The following is a 25,446-nucleotide window of genomic DNA, read 5'->3' on the forward strand; positions in this document are numbered from 1 at the left end:
CAAATCACAAGTATTCTGAACTATTAGTTCAGTCATGTCACGAAAGAGTGATGCATTCTGGTGTAAGAGACACATTAACTCAAGTTAGAGAACAATATTGGATTTTGAGAGGCAGACAGCTTGTAAGAAACATTGTTTCAAAACGTTACATCTGCAAAAAACTAAAGGTTAAGGCAGCACAACAGATTACTGCTCCCTTACCTCGAGACAGAGTAACAGAATCACCTCCCTTTGAAGTTACTGGTGTAGATTTTGCTGGACCCTTATATGTTAAAACTAAGGACGGGTCTGTAAAATCATACATAGCACTGTTTACATGTGCAGTGACAAGAGCAGTACACTTAGAGTTGGTCTCAGATCAGACTACAGAGAATTTCTTATTGGCCTTAAAGAGATTCATTGCAAGACGAGGTCTTTGTAGGGTCATTTACTCTGACAATGCTAGAACATTCAAAAGGGCTGACAAGGATTTAAAGGAGTTATGGCAAAACATCTTAGGATCGACACTCACAGAGTTTTTCACTGACAAGGGAATCACGTGGAAGTTTATCGCTGAGCGAGCAGCTTGGTGGGGGGGATTCTGGGAAAGGCTTGTGAGATCTGTAAAAACATGCTTAAGAAAGGTACTGGGGAAAGCATCTTTGAGCTTTGAGGAGCTCACAACTGTTCTTACTGAAGTTGAGGCAGTGTTGAACTCCAGGCCTCTGTCCTATGTAACTAGTGATGCATTAGAACCCCAGCCACTTACCCCATCTCATTTCTTAGTTGGTAAACGCTTAACTTCCTTGCCACCAAAGATTATTCCATCACCTCACCTAAATCAGGTTCTCACTGCAAATCGCGAACAGCTAGGTAGAAGGTGGAAATACCAACAGAAACTTTTGATAGGCTTTTGCAAACGCTGGCGCAGAGATTATTTGATGGACTTAAAATCAGCCCACAGGGTGAACAGTCCTACTCCAACACTACTTAAATTAGGAGATGTAGTTCTTTTGGGGGAGGACAATACACCCAGACAGACATGGAAAATGGGTAGAATTGTAGAGGTCTTCCCAGGCAGGGATGGTCTCATACGTTCATGCAATGTTCGTACTTCGACTGGTGGCTTGTTACGCAGGCCTATTCAGTTATTGTACCCTTTAGAAGTATCTTAAATGAAAGGTAAATCCTACACAGATGAACAGTTGTTCATCGGGTGGGAGGATGTTGTGACTTTTTTACACTTATGTTGTTCAGTATATTTGCATGATAAGTGACTGATTACAATTATATGTTAAGCATAATTTACATGATGATTATTATTATTATATTGAATATGATTGTATACAATTACAAAGGCGAAGTGAAATATATTTCAGTGTAAGACATGATTTATTTGAATAGAGGAAGTCTTTTATTTTGAAGAATGCTTAAGGATCTGTTACTGTTTAGTCACTATCTTGCTTTGTTGATTTTATTGCTTGGTTACGAGCAGTTTTTGTTGCTGTTGTTCTGTTTTTATCGGCTGAAGCCCTTTTTTTCCTCTTCAATAAATACTGAACAAAAGGGTTCAGTAAAGGAAATACGAGCCTCCGTCTTGTTTGAGAAGAAGCTTTACTCCGTAACATGTAAAGCTTCCTTCCAATCCGTTCCTCTGACTTTGATTGGAAATCTCCCACTGACGATGGAAATGGCTAACTTTGATTCTTTCTCTCTGAGAACTAGCCGCCACACCGGAGAGTGTTGCTATCGGTCAGACCTGATCTCACTTAGCAAGGCGTGTTCATAAACTGGAAAAAGATTGGGGGTTTTGTGTTTCTGACTAGCTTGTTTCATATCGAACTGAAAGTTCTCTTGATTCCTGGTCACCGGCTAATTTCTGGTGGCGTCTGAAATCGTGGCCAACAGCGTCGTGTTTCACTTCAGATTGACATGCTGGCATAAACCTGCTTGAGAGACTCGCTGGTTTGATCTATGACTTGATGAGTGTGTTTGTACCAGGTTTTATATCTTTATGGGAACCTATCTCTACAATGTGGGGTTATGGGGACCGTTGCTCCTTGTGGGGACATTTTCTTGGTCCCCATGAGGGAAATTGTTATTTTTGGGTTAGTGGTTAAGTCTGTGATGGTTAGGGTTTGGATTAGGATTATGGTAAAGGTTAAGCTGTAGAAATTAATGGAAGTCAATGTGAAGTCCCCACAAGCGATGAAAACATGACTGTGTGTGTCTATGCGTGCATCGCCTCCCCTCGCTTGTCTGCTTCGTCCTTTCTGCCTCTTTGTTGCATTATCTGTGTCTATTTCAGATCCCCTCTGTGTGTCGCTCTCTCTTCTGTTACCCTTTTCTTCTCGTCTTGCTCACTGTCCTAGTCTCAGCAGAGCACACATGCACACACACATACATACAGCAATGCCAGTTAGCTGTTGCAGTTGCTGCTGTGCTGCAGATGCCCCAGTGTGCTGTCATTAGCAGAGAGATCTGGGGCTGCTATAAATTATGCACGCAGAATAACAGAAGGCAGAGAAATTCTCCACTCTGCTGCCTTGCCTGCCTGACTGCATGCATGTGTGTGTGGGTGCATGTGTGTGTGTGTACTGCAGGTGGATGTATAGGCCACATCTCAGCCCAATTATGTTCTCCTGATGTCATAATGATCAACTCCGTTTGTCGAGGAGTGTGTATTAGCGTGCTTCTTTGTCACACAGCTCCCTCCTGATGTCAGAGTCGTGTAGCTTCATGTCCTTCAGTTATTCAGTGTGTTTCCGTGGATATGTGTGAGTGTGTGACTGTGTGTGTTGTGTTGTCTGTGAATAATGTATCAGCACTCATCCTTTTCAGCAGTCAGACTTAGTGGAAAACTCCAACACACACCTCTTAAAGGGATGTTGCCACATGGCTTAGTTTGTGAATGAGAGAGGTTTTAGTGTAACCCCCACCTACACACACACACACACACATGCACGCGCGCGCACACACACACGCGCACACACACACACACACACACACACACACACACACACACACACACACACACACAGATGAACTGCACACACCACCCATCCCATTTACTGCATCAGTAAAAGTGCTCGTTTCTGACCGGGTGGATTTGTCTCATGCTTTTTCCTCTTTTTTCTTGTCTTCTTTTCTCAGCAGAGATTATCTTTTTGTAGAATCAAATTCCAAATTAGAAAGCGTTTGTCTCTCAGCTGCACGTAAAGCGTTTTAAGGTGGCTCGTTTGCAACAGTTTCAGTTTATCTGAGACATCTTACAGTTTTCTTGGAAAGACTTTTTTCTTTTTTTTTTTTGATCTTTTGGCATTCTCCTCCGTTCCCATCTCTGCTCTGCCAGACTTTAAGGGGGTTGGCGTTCAGTCAGCGGAGCCGGATATTTGTGCAGCTAGCAAAGTGACATGTTCTGCTGCCACTCCGGCAAGGACTATTTCTGTCAAATCCCCATTGCTTTTGAGCAAGGCAGTCTGCTGGTGAGATCTGTACCAGTGCAGAGCTGCACACAAGCTGCACAGAGATGTGGAAAAAGTATTTGCTCCCCCTACAGGCTTCCTGGGCAGCTTTGTCTTATTTTAGGAACATCTAACAAATTTTAATATCAGACAAAGATAACCAGAGTAAAAAAATAAAATAAAATGCAATTTGTTAATGAATAAAAGCGATCCACACCAACCCGGTGATGTGTGGAAGAAGTAATTGCACCCTAAGCATAATCCTGTCACAATAATCAATAAATCGACTAATTGCACGATAAATTAAAATGAGCGCCAATAATTTCCATTTGTTAGACGCTTCAATTTAAATATCGTAGAAAAAGTTGACTGCAAACATTTGATGCCCAGTACCAAGTGGTTAGTTTGCACTACCTGCCACTTTTGCCTGTTTTCCAGGTCTTATTCTTTTTTTTTATTACAGAAATGTCATAATCCATTTTAAATAATGGATTATTTGTTTTAGATATTTACTTCAGTTCTTTGCTGTAAACTCTTCAAAATTTGAAGAGTTTACTCGCTTTTATGCCCACCTGAGCATAAAAGCGAGTTCTAGCATCCAGACACAAACATCTGTAATAACTGTCAATAATCTTTTAACATCATTGTCGAGATTCTTACCTTTGCAGAATGATTTAATAACTTATGAGTATTTTAAAACACATTCATCCTGTTTTAGGTCACATACACAGCTTTTACTTTTATTTTTTGTTCAAATAATCATGTGAAAATAAAAAGCAGAACTAATTCCACCAAATCATTCTTCAGTCTGGAGGCATTAATGGTGTCTCTAAATATGTCTGCATGCATGCGGCTACAGCCGTTCTGCCTGGGAACCAGGATAAACATAAGATCAACACAGTAGCATTAGTGTCGACATATAGTAGCACCATGGTACTACAGCTAAAGCTAAAGCTAGCTGCTGTTTATGTGTTGAGCTGACAGAGAGGAGCTGAGCTGTTATGTAACAACTACAGAGCCTGAAACTGCCGCTCTGCCATCAAATTCAACACAAATTTTATGATTTGAAAATTCATATCCACTGATTTCTGAGCATGTTTTTTTTTTCTTTCTTTTTTTTTTTATTTTTTTTTACAAAATCATAGTTAGTTTTGTCAGTTTTGTTGTTTCGTTTTTAGTTAAATTCTTGTCTTTGTTATAAAACAACATGTCATCCCGTACTTCTAGCTTATTTGAGTCTTAACAGAATACAAATCTCAAATCGTTGCAACGTCTTCTTCTTCCAAGTTGGTCTAAAGCACAAAAACAAACCACAGAAAATCAAATATTTCAGCATGGATTTGAACAAAGATTGTTTTCTGCCAATTTTATTCAAATATGAATAATTAGTGAAATGTTTCCCACCCGTCATGAACAATGTTTCTTACTGTTAAATGTTGGACTTCTGAAATCTTCCACTCTAAGGTTTCCTTGTCAGATATTATTGCTGATGTGTCTCCATGTTGGCATGTATTAACCCCGTCTGCCTAAAACTCCTGCTTGCTTTGATTCATTAACAAAGTGTTTTATTTAGCAGCAACTAGCGGCTAATTTTCCTCTTCCACCCTACTGGAGCGGTGAAGGTGCACTAACTTTCTCCTCACCCATTTCTTTTCTTTTGGCTTCATCTTTGTTGAGAAAATTATGTCCGCCTCCAACTTGTGGTAGCTCACTTTAATTTGAGATCACATTTTAATAATTTAAGAATGTGATGAAGACCAGATTGTTTTTTTTCCCCGTCCCCTTTTTATAAATTTTGCATGTGAAAAATTTCAACACTGTGACAGTAGGAGCATTTTTTCTCCATGGACTCTCCTTCACTCGGTTTCTTAAAACGATCCACGACTAGTTGAACACATTGGCCTAAATATGTTGTACTTTCCCGATGCGTAAAAACTCATAATTATTTCAAAAACTGTATGCCTTTACCATGTTCTTCCCCTATGCAGGTTTACTTTTTTTCACCTGGGCTGACGACATGCTAAAGTGGACTAGAGCTTATGAACAAAACACAGAAAGTGGAGGTTGTGGAGGCTAACGCTATGAACATGAACGTCTGGGTTGAGGCAAACTACCTCAAAGTTTTCATCTGCTGGTAAACAAGAGATATCTGCTGAAATAAACAGCCATGATTGGCTTGTGAGTTACTTACTATATTAGCTAGAGCTAGTAGGAGCTAATACTATCTGCTAATGGTGTTAGTTCCAATTAATAGGAACTAACACCACTAACGGCCATCTTGGAGCGGTACTCCACTCCACTCAGCGTTATGTGTTTAGCAGGCACAATGACGTATCAGCGGATTTAATCGATCATAACACACTTTTTTGTTACTGTAAACCATATTCAAACATCTATCAAAGCAACATTTATAAACAATTGTATTTTTTAAGTATGTTTTTAATACATAGTTCATCATATTTAAATATGCTTAGTGGCTATAACAATAGAATAGGAATGGAATATTCTGATATCGATGTATGAAGAGCATATTACAAAGCACACAGCCGTTCATAATTTATTTACTAAATTATTTAGTAAAATCAATACATATTTTATATAAATATACAAACACTAATAAATAGAGATTAATAATGGCACAAATAATGATTAATACTGAATTTTATATATATATATATATATATATATATATATAGCCGACGAGCCCAAAATCCGATGTGAGATTCATCCGTGCTGCAGTGAATCCGTCTCTCTTTATAGATATCTCCCTCTTCTTCCTCACATCGTGTCTTTAGGAAATTTTCAAAACAAAAACGGAAGATTTAGGATGTATCTTACTATTGAAAGAATTACATATAAATAATAGTCTTTACCACCTGTGTAAACTTTGCCGGTGAATGTTAAAACACATAATATAAGTTTTATAATATGTGTTATATTGTTTAATTTCTAATATAGGCCCTTGTGTCAGATAATCTAAGTCAATGTTAGAGAATAATTAATTTTTTTAGATTTACGGAATCTCAGTTAGCCTTCATAGCGGGGCTGAACCCGTATTACACCAAGCACTGTAGCTAATAGTAGCTGGTATCTCGCCGGTGGACATAAATACAGTAAAGTAATATTCTAATCACAATATATACATCTTACTTGTGAAATGTTGTCTGTGGAGCCCTGGCATTAATAGTCCATCGACCAGAACAACAATATCCCTCAGTGCTGAGGCATCTTCTGCTGTTTTGATTGAGCAAAGTAGGAGGGTATACCGCTCCAAGATGGCCGCCGTATTTCCTGCGCCGGAGCGGTCCATGAGGCGTCTATGCTTATATTATGTCTATGGGTAGATAGGTCAGTCAAACTTTATTAACAAACCAGCGTTCTGACAACTATCCCAGCATGCACCGCACGCTTCTTCTTCTACGGGCAAAAATGAAGTCGGCAGTTGCTTACCGTAGGTGTTAGACCTATTGTGGCTCAATATTGGTCCATATATAAGGTGCACCGGATTATAAGGCGCACTATTGGCTATTGAGGAAATTGAAGGTTTTTAGGTGCGACTTATAGTGCGGAAAATACGGTAATTTAACGAAGCTTCGAGGCAGATACATTTTCCTTGAGGAATTTTAATAATCGACGTACTTGAATCACTCGAGGAATCGTTTCAGCCCTATATTCTAATATATCTGAGAAAATGTTTTGATTTCTATGCTAACTGTAAGCAGCTCTAGAGACTCTTTGCTTCATGTTGTTGGATTGGCATTTCCTAGCAGCAGCCGCACTAACACCAGCTTTATTGGCTGAATCTCTCCTCTTCCTCTGTTTGGTCCTCCTCATCTTCTTTTCTTCTCGTCCTTTATCCATTACATCCTATTTTAATACGCTCTGGTTGAAGTTGAAAGAGCTGAACTTTACTTGTTGCACAAAAATGACTAGTGGACGGAGCTAGCGCTTCCCAACCTAGCATATGTCATCATGTCAGTGCTTTACTATTTAAACACTCTGTCTGTACTTCTATTAAACAGAAAGCAATAGAGTCGAAATGATTAATCGGGTTAATCGTGGTGAACTGATTATTGTCAACTGTTTTTGTCATCGATTAATCGTTAATTGGAGTATAGACTCTAAAAAAGCCAATTTGATGAAAAAATACAGCAGAGTCAGAACAACATACAAGTCAAAAATGTACTAAATATATTTAAGATAAAAAAAAAACTTTTATCTGTAAATTTACCAAAAACTCCCCAAGTGGCATCGTTTTAGTTTCAAAGGAATGCTGTTATTGTCATTATTTTAGGCAATTAAATTTGTTTCTTAATTAAAAAATCTATTAAATTGCTTAGTTGCTTCTTTTTAATCCACTTCTAAAATTGTATAAAAAAGACCTAAGTGCGTAAATGGAAAAATCTGCAGAATGTCACGAGTTTGGATCCGATTAATCGATTAATCGTCAGGATAATCGACCACCAAATTAGCTGCAGCCCTACAGTATCACACTGTACCGACCAAGGTAAATAAAAAGAAGTCGACTCTGAACCAATCCTCATCCTCCCTTTGTCCTGATTTTCATTAATTATTACTGTAAAATGAAAGTTTTCATTAATTTTTAATCAACTTGTAATCTAAACCCCTCACTCTCTACTGTACATATCCACACGGAGATAAAAAAAAAAGAACTCTGACCCTCACATTAAGCGTAAAGCATCCTTTCATTCACGCTGCAGCTCCACACTGGATGCGTCCCGTTAACGAGGTGTTAAGATGATTCCAGAGTCATGAACGCTCTCCTTTAAACCGGTTAGGAATGTCAATGAGCCGGTGACCGTCTCTCTGTACAGCCTGTCCAGAGAAAGTTGGACTCGCTCGCAGTAGGTCCCTCGCTGCGCTGCTCTCTTCATCGCATCAGAGGCGTGTGTGCTGATGAAAAGCACTGATCGGCTTCCTCAGATTACGCTATAGGCTTTCTGAAATTAGCTTCACACAGCAAACCGTTTGTTCGCAGCCTCGTTTGGTGCTGCCAATGTGCAGAGAAGCCAGGATGAGACGGGATCCTCAATGAATGATTTTCGGTGGACAGGCAGGAAGGCCAGGGAGATCTCACTGTTGTCGAGCGATGATCAGAGTCACTTTTTCTGCTCCTAATCTAACGTGTAACTTGTCCTCTGAAAGATGAGAAAACAAATTAACCTGGGAGAAACCAGACTTTGGTCAAACCCAGGGAGGTTGAACACATTGTGGCTTTCACCTCGCCAGTAAAATTCGGGTTTGTGGCCAGGGATTTTCTGTACAACACGCTACCTGACGTTCGCCAAACGTTTAATCTGGCCTGGGTGAAACCTGTTGGACACGGGGAACAACGCGGTAGGGTTAGGTGCAGTCAGACGTACATCTCTGTCGAGGTTGGATTGTGATTTCATGAACCTTGATGATCCAAATATCCACGCAGACTTTTGGTTTGGGCCTTTTCATTATTTGCCTAATTAGAAGTTCAGTTTAGTGCGTCGCCTGTGTATCTGTCAGTAATCTCAACTTATTTGTTTTGTCAAAGCCTCCTCTACTGCGCATTGGTGTGTGGTTTCTTTAAAAAGGAGCAGTGGGACATCGTCTCTCATCCTAAAGACGCTTTGCCGCCCTACAGAGGACAGATCTGATCGATGCCTCGGTCCTCTTATCGGGACAGTTGTGCCTGTTGGTCTGCGTTTCCAGCTTGCGGTTAAACGTTGTGCGTTTGGGGGCTTTGGTGGTTTGGACAGCGGGCGTTTTGGATGGAAGAAAAGTGAGGATCGGCGGGGTTAGAGGTGTGGGAAGAAAAAGAAAAGAGAGAGCAGACGGGAGGGAGAGGCGAGATACCGGGATGAATGAAAACAGAGGAGGAAGAAGTCAAAGACAGAATGCAAAGTGTTGACACATAGAAAAAAGAGCAGGTAGAGATATGAAATGAAGGAGGGATGAGCGGAGGACTGGTGGAAAGCAGGATGACTTGCAGAAGACTCCTGAGTGGAGAAAACGAGAGATAGAGAGAATAGCTTTTCTCCACCGTTCTGCCCGCAAGCCCTTCATTAACTATTCATTTATCTATCTATCTATCTATCTATCTATCTATCTATGTCTTTCTTTTCTTCCTGGCTTTCTCACACCCACAGTCCTTTTTTCTTACAAAAGGCTCGACTGTACATCTGGAGCAGAAGACAGCCTCTCTCTCTCTACCTCTCTGTATGGCTGTGTGTAGTTGAATGTGTGTATCTGTAAGATAAAAAAAAAACCCTGATTTCTGCTGAATCTGATGGATTTTTTTTTTTTTTACCTAAATAGATCTCTGAGCCGCAAATAGAACAATGCACAGCAGCCAGGATAACACACAAGGTCATGCCGGTTTGTGTGTCTGTCAAGAGTCTTGCAAAAAAAACCCAAAAAACAAGAAGGTATAGACAAGGGAAAACAAAGGAGGGAGTTATTGACAGAAACTGTTGAAAGCGTACACACACACCTACACACACACACACTCACATGATTATTTTCTTAACAATATGTTTGTATGATGGCCTTTGCACAAATTCTTACTTACCCACGCCTACAGAGGGTTGCCCGGGGCTCGCTGTTAGCCAGGCGATGCTGCGTGGGGCTGCCATCACTCACCACACGCACGCACGCACGCACACACACACACACACACACACACACACACACATTGCCTTTCCTACTTTTTCCACAATCTTATTTTCTACCTTCTTTCTTCCTGCCTGCCATCCTCTTTCTCTCTCTCTCTCTCCCCTGTGCCCTTCCTGGTTTCTATGGTGACAGCTGTGCGCTGCAGAAATCACGTTGATTGGAGAAGGAGATAGAAGGAGCTTCTCTACCTTTGTGTGCGCGCGCCCACATGCTCACACGAGTGCACCGCCTTCCGCCTCACGCGCACGTTTTATGAATGTACTCCGGTTCCTCCGGCAGGGTTCAGGCATGTTGTCGTCAGGATGCCAAACACACCTAATCGGCCATGGCTTCCATATCGCTCACTGTTATTGGATCATGCTAAGCGAGAAATTAGATCAATTTTTGTTGATGCTCGCTCTGGCGGACAGAGACGAGGCTTGATGGGGGTGTGGGGAGTAGAGGAGAGGGCGGGAGAGAGGGAGGGAGCCGACCTTGAGAGGAAGACCTCTTGACGGACAGCTGATGGGAGCGCTGGTCACGTTTGATTGGACGCCAAGGCAACCTGGTCACAGGCTATTGGCCAGACACCGTTTCATAACCTCTTGGCGTTCCCGCTTCTTCAGAGTTCTCCCCATCAGTCAGCGATACAGACAGCTCAGATCAGCAACTCGCGCGCGCGCGCGCACACACACACACACACACACACACACACACGCGCACACACACTCATGTTCAGCACACGTCTATATCCAGAGACAATCACACATCTCCATCAGTGCAAACACTGAATAGTACCTGCTTGGATTTGTGCGCCTCGCGTCATGTACGTGTGTGTGTGTGTGTGTGTGTGTATTCACTCCCTCCCTCACACTCGGCCGTACACATCAGCAGTGCTGTGGAAAAATCTTAGCCGGGGTGTAAATTGCAGCTGCAGTTAGCTGAGTGAGTGAGGGCCTGTTATGGCTTGCTTGCTCGTCTGGGCCGTGTGTGGGATGTGTGAATCTTCTCTAATTGGGTTTGTGCACATGTGTGTTCAGAGTCGCTCTTTCATATTTTCTTCTTTCCGGGGGAATGAGACGAAATGTTTAGTGCAGACTTGTTTTTACACTTTCAGTGTTAAAAAGTTGTAATACTATGTTTGTAACGTCTCCCGATCTGAATGTTTTCATCCCTGAAATGTTCATCTAAAGGCTTTAAAAAAAAAAAAAAAAAAAAAGATTTATCTAACTCAAAACACAGCATCTTTCTCCTGTTGACAAAGTTTTTATGCAGAGGGCTTTGCTGTAGTGCTGTGCTACCGTTAGCATGTTTGCTATCTCCTTTGTCAATTAGGCTTGCAGCATACTTCAACGAGGTTCAAAGTTGAATGTCTGGAGACAAAACTTGCGGAGGAAAGTTGTTTTCCCGCTTTATAAACTTTAATGATTTTGCTTTTAACATCTTTTAAATATAATGGCCAGTTATTTTTTTTCCCGCCCCCAGCAGACAGAAATCTTGCGGACACTGCTACCGGGGTTGAACGATTTCATATTTTCTAAAGTCACGATTAACATGAAGGAAATTGAGTCGACTTAGTCACTGTGACGTCACAGAAATGAAGTAGAGAAGACTTTACAGTGACTTACAGGGTCGGCTTTATGGCTTTATGAGCTTTATTCACTGCAAACGCTGAAAACCCCCCACTTAGAGAGAAGTCCATAAAAGCAGAACTTTATCCTGGACTTCCTCGGCAGCAGCAGAGCTGTAATCTTCTGACTGATTTATCCAAAAAGTCGCAGAAAGTGACTTTTTTTCCCCTCATATGCTCGTCTTGGACGGCTGCACCAACACGAGTCAAATCATTAATCACAGTTGTCCATGTTGGAACGTTATAAGCTGTACTTTTTTTTTTATAAAATGTTGAAATGAGTTCCAATAATTCAGAGAATTAGCTGTAAATTGTCTGACTTTTTTAATTTTGGTTTATGAAAGTTAACTTTGATTTGATTTTCTTACCTTAGCAAATCCTCTATTATTGGACAAAGCTAATTGTTAATGAGGTTCATCACCCAGCAAGTTCAAAAAAGTATCTGTCTTGAAGAATATTCCAAAGGTAAATCTTTTCCCCCTGTGTTTATCTGAACAGACAAAGGTTAATTCATCATATATTATCTGTCACTTTAAAAGAGACTGATGGCTGTTTGCTACAGATGAGTCCTCATAAATACATGACAAAGAAAAACTGGATTTGACTCATGACATTCAAGCAGATAACGCGGTGCCTACGCTGGTGGTAAAGGTAAATTTGATTAGATAAACATGTTACCGGGTATTTCTCTGCATCCCTTGTTTCCTTCTCATGGCTGTAATGACAACTGAGCGGGGGAGTGGTTCAATCGTTCCTGATCATGTTAAAGGGAACTCTCCGCTGCTATTACAGGAGCCACTCTAAGAGCAACATAAAACAGATGGCAAAGATATAATTCTTAATATATCCACTTTATTCCGCTGGATACAGCAATCATAAGAGGGACAAATGAACATCTGGTGTGTTATTTTTAAATTACTGCGACCTGTGAGCAGAATAAACAAACAAAAAAATCAATATCTTCTATATAGTATGCATTGACACAGATGAATAGTTGCATTTGAATTAGCTGCCCAGAGGGGGAAACAGTTAGCATGTTTTTTCAGTTCGCATTTTTCACCACATCTGATGATAATATTCTGGTTTTTCAGTTGTGTCTTTGAGTTTTAGGTGATTTAGAGATGGCGTACTGTGTATGATCAGTCAGCCAGATGATTTTTAAAGTATAAACATGAACAACAAAATCTTTTTACAAAAGCTGAGTTTATCTGTGGCTATAATTTTATAAATATAGTGAAGAGATTTCTGACTCGACCAGAAGCGTCTCCTCTGGTTTCAGGACGCTAGCTCCATCATTTAAGAACTGCTTTATAAATAGTCATACAGGTCTTTTGACATCCAACTGTTAGCGGATGCTAATTATTTGTATCAGAAGTAGAAGCAACACCAAGTCAACTGTGTGTGAGAGAGAGTGAAGTTGCTACAAAACAAAAGTTTGACTTTCGTTTTAAACCAAAGACTATGATTATGCAATTTGTGTGGGTAGCGTTAGCTAAAGACATCAGTCTCTAGTGTGCAGTTTGCATGGCTAGCATTAGCTAAAGACATCAGTCTCTATTGTGCAGTTTGCGTGGCTAGCGTTAGCTAAAGACATCAGTCTCTGGAGAACGTACATCCTCACCTAAGATTTCTTGACTGTCAGCATTTTCAAATCCAACGTTTTGTATTACAGAAACATGTCAAAATCTCCAAAGGATAAACGTATTTCTTTCTGTAGCCTGTTAGCCATCATCTGATGAAACTCTCCCTCGTTCTCTAAGGGTGGATTCACACCAGCTCTGTTTAGTCCGCTTTAATCAGACTCTAGTTCACTTGTTTAGAAAGTCCCGTTCTTTTGGAAGATGGGAATACATTGAACTCTGACCCATGTAAAAATCCAAACTGGTTCAGCTTCTCCTGAGGTTTTTGTGTTGTTTCCTTCAGTCGTACATTGCGCAGCGCCCCCACAGGCGAGGAGGGGAACAGGTGTTCCAAAAGGTTTGGTTGGTTTGACACAGTGCAGAGTGAAGGCAGTTAATAGTCAGAATAATCGATTGAACAATCTGTCGCTAGAATAATCATTAAGTGTAGCTCTAAATCAGGCCTCAGGACATTAATTCTTACCCACTCTTTCCTTTCTGCTAAATAAACGAGATTCATTAATTTCATCGTCTTTTTTAAGCGCTAAATGTTTTCCGTAGAGGGCTCTGTGTGGAAGCAGACCGGCTGCTCTGCTCTGCGGATGCGACTGAACTGACACCTTGAGATGGTTTGTAGGAATCCATTACCAGACTGACTGGTTGTTAACAAGGCTGGATGTACGGTCAAACTGCATGTGTCCCCCCACCCCACCTCCTCCTCTGTGTGTTAACCTCCCACTCATAGTGTGTCACCAGACTTCAGAAAAATCCTCCCGTCTGCGGAGACCTACATTTTCAACTCAACGCCTTACTCCGTTAACTCCCACACGGATTTCAGATTAACCCTGTGGTCTTGGAAGAAGTCAGAGAATCCTGCGTTGCTGCAGGATTCTTGCAATGGTGCATTGCTACAGTGAAATCATTCATATTAAAAAAACAAACTGCAACTCTGAGCCATTCAGACTTTGAAGCAGAGTAAGAGCAGCAGACTCTTTATGTTTACAAGTGTTTCCACATTCGTGTTCAGCTTTCAGCTGCCGCCGTATCTCTGTGCGGTCTGTTCTTCGTGTGCGTCTTTGTGTGTGTTTTTTTCTTTTTTTGGTGGCATTTCTAGTTAACTCTTAATCATTCCTAATGTATTTACTTACAACGAAGCTTTTTGTAACTTGCTTTTGAAAAGTGCAGCACAAAAACAAAGATTATTATTCTCCGAGGTATTTTGTCATTGTGAAGCTAAATGCCAGATCCGGGCAGCTGGAATAAGTGCGATGTCGCCTCCTCCCTTTGTAGAATCTCATCTCTTTTCCACATATGGTACATTGTTATTAGATTACAGTTCCCAGGATTTCCTAATTGTCTCCAGCAAAACAAAAAAATAAATAAAAAATCCAAAGCAAAACACAGGAAGATCACAGCAAGCAGGCTCCTCCATGCCCTTTAGAAAACTATTTGTCATGGCGAGACTGAAGACAGTAGATGGGAAAGCTCTGCTTTACCAAAAATAATAAAAATGCTAAAAGCTCATTTTTATTTAACATGCTTTCTATGATTCCTTTGATCATTCATAGCAGGCAATTTGCGATTTTAAACAACCTGAAGGGAAAAAAAAAATAAAAAAATAAAAATTACAAGTTATGAAAACAAATAGATAAAATAAAATAATTTTTGAAAGAAAACCATTCAGAATTTATAACCATTCACCTTCTGTATTTGTACATAATTCAACAGCTTTTAATTTCTGTTCATATTTGTTATGGAACGTGTCTCCGTGTCCTATTTAAGAAAATTAGCCTGCTTGTTCCAGAAATCTCCTTTATTTCTGGGAAACACACGAAGAAAGCAAAAAGCTTTTGTCACAACTAGAAGCAGTCGAAAGCTAACGGGCGTCACTCCTGAGGAGAAACGTAAAAGTCGAGGTTACGCAGACGATCTCAGGACTTATCGCTCAGATTCTCCACCGAGCGGCAGGAAGAACGAGTAGCTGAAATCGGGCAAGACGCCGAGCAATAAACTGTACAAACAAAGGATCAGAGCTGTTTCTGCAGCCTTTGAAACAAATAAAGAAAAAGGAGCAATGAAGCTGTTGCACTTTATGAAGGAAACTAGAACGCAGGATCCAATATGCGAGTTTAAACAAACGCTTTGGGTTCATTTTGTCAGTTTTCTGGGAGTAAAAAAGTTATGTTACAATATTTCACCAAAAACTCTCTTTTACAGTCTGTGTGACCAAAAGAGGTTTGGTAAGATGTTAGCTTAATAATTGATGAAGCGTCATATAAATCTGTATAATATCAACGTATATTTTGCTGAACATAAAGTTAAAAGATTTTGAGTTAAGTGTTTTCACTAACTGTACTCTGATCAGTGACTGGTGAGGCGCCGACTTCTCTGGAGTCTGATGTAAAAATACCGAAAAGAAGATGAGGTATTTTATTTTTGTCTTTAATTTAAATATTTGGTTGTTTTAAAGGCTTTTAATTGTGCTTTTACCAATTCCATGCAGTTCAACATTACAGGATTAAAAAAGAAAAAAAAAAAACCCAACTCAAAAATGTTCGACTTTTTGACATTTGCTGAGTTCCATAAATTGAAATGTACAAATTTCCGAGTTTTTTTTTTCTAGAAACTTTAGGAGGTTAATCTAAAAAATTCTGACTTTTTCCAGATAATTTTTTTGACTTTTCAAACCCTGAAATGTTCAAGTCCTTTCTAAAATTTCTGAGATTAATGTTGAAAATCCCAGAATTTTTTTTCTTGTGACATTTCGACTTGTAATTATTACTTTTCATTTAGTTATTTTCCTAGAAAGTTGTACGATTGATGTCAAAATTTCATTTTTTTTTTTCTGACAGAAATCTATAATGGCCGTACTCGCCGCCGTTATGTGCGTACCTAGGTGGTCGAGGTGGCGCAGCATGAAGTGTAGTTGTGTAATCTGGTGTAATCTGAAATCTGACGCTTCCAGCAGGGGGCTTGCCATGTCCTTTAAGTTGCTCAAAGGATTTTATGATCTCAGACACTTGTCGTTTAAGCCCGTATCGATGCATTTCTTGGGGAATGGGAGGATGGTGTAACGTTGGAACTTGTGAATCTGAGTCAAGATGGAGCCATGTTGATCAGCACAGATTCTCCGGTATGAGGCGGAGACATCACAAAATACTACATCCTCCTGCTGTAAAGCTACCAGTTACATAGCTTCTCTCAGCTGCCTCCATCTCCTCGCTCAGTTTGTTCATACGGGGCCTTTAAGTCTCTTTCTTGGTCTGATGCAGCTTCTCTGGATGTCAAGCTAGTTTATTGTCGCATGTCTCGGTGTGGACACACAAGTCCTCACAAAAGCTGATGAATGATGTCACAGTGGACAGATGGACGGACAGATTGGGTTCTCACCTGAGGTTTTGCGCCGCGTCCCTCTGGGAGGAGACGGCTGGCCAGACACGGGACACGCTGAAGGAACCTTGTTGTAGAAAACGTGTTTCCATATATTCAATTAAATTTTACAGTATTAACAGTTTTTTGTCGTAGTATTTTAGGTTTACTGAATTGTTGTTTTTAAGTATTTCAGTATTATGTGCTTCCCAGGTACATATAGACTCAGCCATTTTATAGCCCAGTCAAGTAACATGTTACCTTTAGTTGTTATAAAAATGCTGCTTATATCAGATATGACTTAAAAGGAGTTTGACTTTGTAATTTAACGCCTTGAAATTGGGTCTCTGTCTCTTTAAGAAGCTCCTGCTCTTTCTGAAGCTGCGCCTTCAGAAAGTTGCCCCAACATGGCTCCTCTATTAACCCTTCAGCAACATTTTTACCAGCGCTGCTCTGAGAAGTAGTTCAGCGGTTCCATTAGATGTTTGCTAATTGCTACTGGCTAGTCTGAAGGAGCTGAGTGAAGGAGCTGAGTAAAGGAGTCCAGGAGCGCTCGGTCCTCTCAGGCGTTTTTGTTCAGCTGAATGGTTGCCATGGAGATGAAAGGATTCCTCAGACATGCATGAAAGAATCGAGGCAACACTAGTGTTGTTATGATATCACGAGGGAATTGCATTATGACACGATGTAAAGCTTAAAAAAAGTCAATTTTACACAAAATGAAAATTTAAAAAATGAAAACACGCTGAATGTTTGTGTTCAGAATCAAAGTTTATGTTCGACTGAAGCAGCACCAAAACAAAGGCGGACTCTCGGCGATCACAAACATCTGCTGTTTGTAGGAATGTCGCAATTCTTCAGAACCAACGTTTTACGTCAGGATTTGTTTTTAAAGTGATAAAGTATGCATTTTTTTTTTTATCTCTTCCATCAACTTGCTGGGGAATTACAAATGGAAATTAGCCTCGTTGGCTAAATCTGGCATCTTTACATCATGTAATCATGTTGATTAATATCCATCGTCTCCTTTTATGAAATAAATAAAATAGAATTTCTTTCTAACCATATTTACGCTATTAACCCTTCGTTCTTCAAACAAAAGGGACTACTTCAAATATCTTTAAAAATGAAGTTACTTAATTAACAGATCAATTTATCCACCACTAGAGTCATAAAAGTCAAACAGTCATCTGAAAGTTTGAAAAATCATTTAGCTTGTAAAATTGTTTTTTGTAACAGGAAGTGAAACACAGCTTCCCGTCTGAAGCTTATATACGTTAAAATATTTTCTTTATAACTTCATATCTGCATCAAGCAGTAGATCGACAGGATCTGGTCCTGAGTCTGTGACATCTGCAAGCTACTAAAATACCTGGCAAATTATTCAGCAAAAAAAGAAAAAAGAAAAGATGATGGCTGTGACACTCGCTGCTGTTCTGCAGCATAACTCATTCTGGGCGAGGAGTCGTGGAGGGAGAGCGAGTCAGCATGTGGTGAATCGAAGGTGATTTACTGAGAAGTGATGTGGATTTATACATCAGCAGTAAGAGTCTGTGACAGGACTAACGCTCACAAGATGTGATCACTGGATCCCAACGATGTGCTGCTGCTGCTCCTTCGTCTTTTATCAATAATCACGTTAAAGGGGACCTGTCATGCAAAATTTACCTTTTGCACATTTTAATACTTTCATTTGAGTCTCAACTGCTTCAAAAAACTGTCCTAGTGCATAAAAAACACCCAGACGTTTTTTAGGTGATAAGTTTTTTGGTGTCTGGAAAACGAGCCGTTACCGTTACCTAGCAACCAAAGCAGAGCCCCGACACATTTGTTCAGCTGGTTTTACCGCTGCACAACGGCTGCTGGAAAAGACAAGTGTTTTATTGTTGACTTACCATTCAGAAACCACTTGCAGCATTTCTGTTGGTTGTGTGGGAGGCTCCACTTCTGCTTTTCAAAGATGTTCGGTTGTATAATTACGCACCTGTTTGCTGCCATTTTTGCATGCGAGTGTAAACGTTGCGTTTCTTGTTTGGATTTAAAGTGACAACAGGCTTGAAAACAGCTCACAGAACTGACCAGAGTAAAATCTCACTATCCAAAAATGATTTTGTGCAAAAAAAAAAAAAAGTAATATGTGTTGTATAACCTATAGACCTATCCTAACCTGTTCAAGGAAGCGCCTTTAACAAAGTCTTAGTGAACTAACTGCAAGTTATTTAAATAAGATTTTCTTTGAAAATTTAAATTGGTATACTTATGTTTTTTTTTCTTGCTAAAGATTTGTGAAGCGCATGACTAACAGTCAGCAGAGTCTTAAACCTGAGCTGAGGATCTCTGCAGCTCCCCCAGAGTTACAAACGCACACAATACTTCCCAGAATTTAGTTTGCGAAAAAGAAAATTAGAAAATGTAAAATTTTCCTTTCACTTCATCAAGCAGTGATTGCTTAAGGCTGCTAGCTACTTTCTTTCTTTTTTTTTTTTGTGGACACAGCAGCTTTGTCAGCATATGTAAGTTGATCCAAGTCGCTCGCCAGCTGGTTGTAAATTGTCACTTATTTGACAGATTTTCCTGTCAGACCTTCAGTTCCAGAAAGGAAAACGCGCATCGGCTCACATGTGCTTGAAATGTTGAAAAATAAACTATAGACTCCATTTTGGCACATGTTCTACTAATGCAGCACTTCCCAGTGTTGTTTTTTTCCTGTTTCACGATGTCTAATGATGACAACATCTGTAATAATAAAAACAAACATTTTTTTTTTATTTAATCAGATTAATCGTCACTTAATCCGACAGATGAATTGGCACATTCTGCAGATTTTTTGCTTAACCACTCAGGCGTTTTCATGTAATAATCTTTGAAATACATTCAAAGATGCAAATAAATAATTCAATTCCTTTTTCAAATATGAATATAAACATCTTATTGCCTAAAATGCAAAACTATAGCACTGCTTTAGTGAAACTAACTTGAGTAAAACTATCATAAAAAACATATTTACAGACAAATGTGTTTTTGTCTGTAATCCTGCATTTATGCATATTTATTTTGTGCAGTTTTGTCTTTTTGCTCTGAATATGTTTTGTTGTTTTCAGCAAATTGCCTTTTTTTTACTCTGTTTACTCCAGTTAGGGATTAATCGATTACTAAATTAATATTTCAATAATCGATTTGATTAATCCGATAAATCGTTCCAGCCCTAATGGAAACACTCTTACCCACACTTTCTAATGTAAGTGCACAAAGTGTGTGTGTGTGTGTGTGTGTGTGTGTGTGTGTGTGTGTGTGTGCGTGTGTGTGTGTATGCGTGTGTGTGTGTGTGTGTGTTTCTGTTTCTGCTGCATCCATCTGAGCAGGACTGAGTGCTGCAGCAGCGCTGTGGGCCTACACAACTTGCATCTGATTAACTGTGTCCTGTCACTGTTCAGCATCAGTGTGTGCGTGTGATAGCCCCATATTAGTGCACATAGACTTGTGGATGAAACCCTGTGCTGTGAGGTGTGTGTGTGTGTGTGAGGGTAAATGTTAGCAGATGGAGCTGGGTTGTCTCCTTGCTTTAGCTCCTGCATGTTGGTGTCTGCGCTGGTGTCAGTGATGCAGTCTGCTGTAGTTTTTTAGGAGAGGAGAGAAAGAGGGAAAGTCTCTGGAGACAGATGAAGCACATACACATATACAAACACACACACACGTATACATATATGCACAGATTGCTCCATTGTGAAAATGTACTGCAGATTTTTTGAGCTGGGATTTCTCTTCTCTTCAATGTTTTCATTTAAAAATATCTCTGCTGTCCAGGATTCACCTTGTACCCAATTATTTAGATGTATCTGTTTTTTGGGGGGGGTTTTTTACCTCTTTTGCTTTTAGTTATTAATAATGAGGAGATGTCTGGAAAGTAAGAACATTTTGACAAATGTTCGCCTTGTAGCTTTCCTTAATAGGCTTGTTTGAAGGTTAGAAAGTAGAGCTGGGCGACAAACTTTACGTTTTATCACGATATTTTGTGGTAAGTATCGTGATAGTGATAAAAGTGATGATAAGAACTGTTTATTGCTTCCTTTTTAGGGAATAGCATGACACAGCAATCAGACTAACACAGACGCAGATAACATTGTTGGCAAACATTCCCGTGTGTGATATGTGTATTTAGGACCCCAGCCACATAAAACAGTGTGATTTATATCACTAACCTGCACATAGTAACCGCATTCAATCATATTTTCAAATGTATTGATATTATTGATGCTCTCACTGAACAAACTGGAGAAAAACGACAATGCTGACACAAAGGACATCATTTAATTGGATTTTTTTTACGACAATAATATATCGGAACTCTTATAAGAAATTTATCGCGATAAATGATAAAATATATGAAGTTCTTCTGAAAGTGGTTCTAGTGCTTAAAATATTTCTTACACACACACACACACACGCACACACACACACACACACACACACACACACACACACACACACACACACACTGGTAAAAAGACAGAGCAATGAAAACCTTTAGTTTGTCAATGACAAAAACTTTGATTTTCCACTTACGTGTTTCCTCCTCTCCCTCTTGTGTGTGTTTTCTGTCTTTGCGTGTCCAGCGTCTGCTCCTAAGCTGAGGCCGATGCGAGGCCAGTCTCTGTTGGAGGGGGGCAAGATGTACTTGAAGTGCGAGGCGTCGGGGAACCCCAGCCCTTCCTTCCGCTGGTACAAAGACGGACGCGAACTCCAGAAAGGCAGAGACCTCAAAATAAAAACCAACGTGTGAGTGTCTGAGTGAGTTCAGTGAGTCTGGATATCACCTGGAGGAAACGAAAACAGACACCTGGCGAGTTCATCCTCCACCAGATGAGCTGCTACCGATAAAAAGGAAGGATGTTAGTCACATTAAGATAATATAATGAAGTATTAGGACCAGATTAAGAGATTCTTTTTGTTTATTACGAGAATAAAGTCATAATTTTATGAGAATAAAGATGGAATGTTACCAGAATAAAGTTGTAAAAGTACAAGAATGAAGTTATTTTAACGAGAGCGATTAAGATCTCTGATTCTGGGATGTTTTTCTTCCCCAACATTATGCAGGTGTTGCAGACGCTGCTTGTTTCACAGACCTACTGTTTGTCATGTGGTCGTCAGTTACTATGGTTACGCTCACACAGCAGGCAAATGAAAACTAAATCCACTTTTCTTTTCTTTGCCCAGATGCGACCAATATTCAGCTTTTTCACCTCAGTCTGAACGTCTCAGTTCTGATCTTTTCACCTTTTCTGGTCTGCTCCATGTCCAGATGTGGTGGCAATTCGGATAAGACCAGCGTCAGAGTGTCCGCAATCTGAACGGGCCGCTTTGGGAACGTAAACCGTTCACACAGAAGTCGCTTCATGCGGTCGAGTTTTAAAAAAAGTCGGATTTCAGCAAAAAAACAAAAAAAACAAACAAACTGAAATGCGCATCAACACCTGCTGTGTGAACGCAGCCGATGTGTTCAGTGGCTTTCAGTTTATCTCTGAAACTGGTGAATAATAGTGATCATAGTTCCTCCATGAATGATTCTCTGGATTATTTCAAAGTCTTTTTTAAACTAGTTTATGTGCCAGTTGCCAGAAAAGAAAACACAGTTTTTCATTTTACTGTGACCATGAATAACTGAGCGTGTCTCCGTCTCTTCCTCTCTCAAGAAAAAATTCTAAGTTGCAGATCACTCGTGTCCGTCTGGAAGACTCCGGCAACTACACCTGCGTGGCTGAAAACACATTAGGACAAGAAAACGCCACGAGTATAATCACCGTGCAGATCTGTAAGCACTGGACCCGGGCGGCTTCGTTCTGCATGTCGAGTCAGTGTGTGTGAATAAAATACGACGTAAAACAAGTCGCAGGGAAAATGGAGAGCTGTTGATGCAGGAGCTAAAAATGCATCAGTTTGGGTCGGATCGGCGTTTTGAAACTGAACTTGTTAGCATCTTTTTATTTAGAATACAAAGTGAATTGCAGGAGTCAAATTGTTCTGAATTTGATTGAATCAAACTTGACTGCTGAGGATAAATATGTGTCACTAAATGTACAGAGACTACCAGATATTTACACGAACTACCTGTGGATGTTACATTCATTTTAGCTTCTCAGTTAATTCTTTTAGCTGCAAATTTGACTGTAATGTTAAGACTCACAATTTCACTGAAGTTGTAGTCCTATGTGTCTTTGTCTCACCGGACCAGAAACAGTTTCTCCAGAAACCTTTTGACTTGTCTTGGCTGACAGCTGAAATTCTGCTTTTTAAAATTTACTGGAGGTGTTTTGTTGTACGATTGTTATTATTCTCTTTGTTATAATTGCCAAAATTATTTATTTCTAAGTGCCAGAGTAAGTTCTATAGTAATATTCTTGAGGTGTGCTAACTGCTAAGCATCGTTGTCCTTTTGTTAGACGCATTATTTCTGACATTTTCACTTCTTGGTTGATCTTTTGAGATGTTGCTTCAATTTTTGTACGTAAAATTATTTCCATATGACAGCATCTATTTTGAGAAGTGCAGCATGAAAAATGTAACTTCAGCTGAAAATATTAATTGACTGTGAAATAAATGTGCTGAAAAATGTTGCACTGAAAGTGAAAATGGATTCACTGAAACTTAAAACATTAACAACCAAGTTTTCTTTTAATCGGTGCTACTGTTCAAATTATCTCGCTGTTTTGCTGCCTACCTCCAAAATGCTTGAATTTTGCGGTGGGAAACGTGTACGAACCCTGACAAATTGTTTAAAGGCACAAAAATCTAAATGTATAACTTCTGACTTACAAGAGAAACGTCCCTAAAATATTTGTTTTCAACAGGTTAGCAAACAGAGTCGTTTTGTAATCCTAGCCGACCTAAAGCGGGAAAATTTCAGTTTGATTTATCATCAGAAACTAAATGCCGTGCACTAATTTATATAATAGTGTGTGAAATAAGTTTCAGATGTATTTTAAAGTGTCATTATTAAACAGGTGTTGAGTGCTAACAGCCCTCTGTGTCTTTGTGTTAATCAGTGACCACCACCACCCCATCTCCAGGTGTGAGTCACGTGAGGCGCTGCAACGACTCAGAAAGGGCCTACTGCGCTAACGGAGGAGACTGTTACTTTATACACGGTTTTAACCAGCTGTCCTGCAAGTAAGTGCTGCTTTTAAACTTCCTCCATCTCTCCACCCCACTGCCTTTCATCCGTCAGTGTCTGCTGGTCGCCGTACCACCATGCGCTCCGTTTCATGCGTGTTGAACGGGGCCACCGTGGCTCGGTTTTCCCACTCACCGGGCTCTCATGGCGGCTAACAGCAGATGCAGTAGCGGTTAAATGTTCATACCGTACGCGTCCAGAAGTCTCGGTTCCCTGCTGCAGCGGTGTGAGCGTGTCTGTGTGCGAGTGAGTGAGAGAAAGGAGCAAACTTACGGAAAAAACGTAAACGCAGCCTCGAGAACTCTTCACTGCAGAAGTGTTGGTGTCTAGCATTCTGGGAAATGGAGTCTTTATCTTCCCTTTTAGCATCCAGAACGCTGATGGTGGTTGATCAACTTAGTGGAACATTTAATCGTCATAGATTTGAATGCGGTATTAATGATGCATTCAAGACGTTTATTTCTTCAGGTATGGCCTGATATCAAGGGCGTAGGTTCGGTCTAAGTTTTGGTGGGGACCTTGACACCCCCCCGCAGCACAGTGAAATGCCCAAGAGCACCGAACATTTGTGAGAAGGGGGGGGGGGAAACCACATTGGCTTAATAACCCCCTGCCCCCAACCATAACCATATCATACATCTTATACAACCAGATACAGTCATACTCAGCAGATCAGTTCAAGAACACTTTACTTTTTCCTTTACAAAATTCAGCAAACGTTACAAGTAAGATCAAAAGAAATATCCTCTGGATACAGCAAACACAATTGCAGATAAGAAGAAATCAATAATAAAATAAAAAAGAAAAAATATTACATAATTAACAGACCTATTCTACCTCACATTCAGTGCTGACCTTACTAAACACCGGACTTTACAACAAATGCGTTGCGTGATAGATATCTAACTTATGGGTCCACTCACTGTACTTACAGCCGACGTAGCGAAATAACTTCTAATGTCTGTCCTTTTCTTTTTTGGTGGCGACATGGTCTCGGAGACTCAGAAGGAGACGCGTGTGCCCAGCTAGCCGCCGCCTTTTGCAGCTAATCAAAGAACGTCCGACGATTCAACTGACTCCCCCTCCCCCCACCCCCCGACAGCACCGTTCCGACACGGTCTCGGAGCCTCATAATAAATGTCAAACTAAGAAGCTTCCTTTCCGCGCACCGCCTGTTGCTGCTAATCAAAGATCGTAGATCCACGTTCTTTGAGCCAATATGGCAAAAATTGGTCGGGACTTTTTCATATCCCGTGAATATTGGTCGGGACATGTCCCTACCGTCCCTACCCAAACCTACGCCCATGCCTGATATATCTTCACTAATATTTTAGAAAGCATCACCTAAACCTCACATGTGTAATTGTTGTTGGACATTGACCTATCTTCACTTCAGAAATATTGGAGCTCGTTTTAAATGATAGTCTCCCTGAAACAATAGTTAAGGGTTAAAGGTCAGGGCCTTTTCAGAAGCTTTTTTTCAATCTGTTTTATACTTTTAATGCTGGTGTATGTAATTTTTATAAAAATATGTTTTTTACATATTTGTTAAAACTGTCATTGTGTCAT

The 25,446-nt window shown here is 40.1% G+C and overlaps 1 protein-coding gene across 1 annotated transcript in view; it reads left to right on the forward strand.

Annotated features, from left to right (window-relative positions):
- Positions 1 to 25,446, forward strand: part of nrg2b (neuregulin 2b) — a 72,141-nt gene that overhangs the window by 13,099 nt on the left and 33,596 nt on the right. Inside the window, exons 2-4 of the mRNA XM_014993169.2 lie at positions 21,320 to 21,482; positions 22,400 to 22,518; positions 23,750 to 23,873. Of these exons, the coding sequence (XP_014848655.2) occupies positions 21,320 to 21,482; positions 22,400 to 22,518; positions 23,750 to 23,873 (406 nt within the window). The remainder of the gene's footprint in view (positions 1 to 21,319; positions 21,483 to 22,399; positions 22,519 to 23,749; positions 23,874 to 25,446) is intronic.

Source organism: Poecilia mexicana, unplaced genomic scaffold (genome assembly GCF_051168715.1).
Source record: "Poecilia mexicana isolate PSO_F unplaced genomic scaffold, ASM5116871v1 scaffold_10, whole genome shotgun sequence".
Taxonomy (NCBI): Eukaryota; Metazoa; Chordata; class Actinopteri; order Cyprinodontiformes; family Poeciliidae; genus Poecilia; species Poecilia mexicana.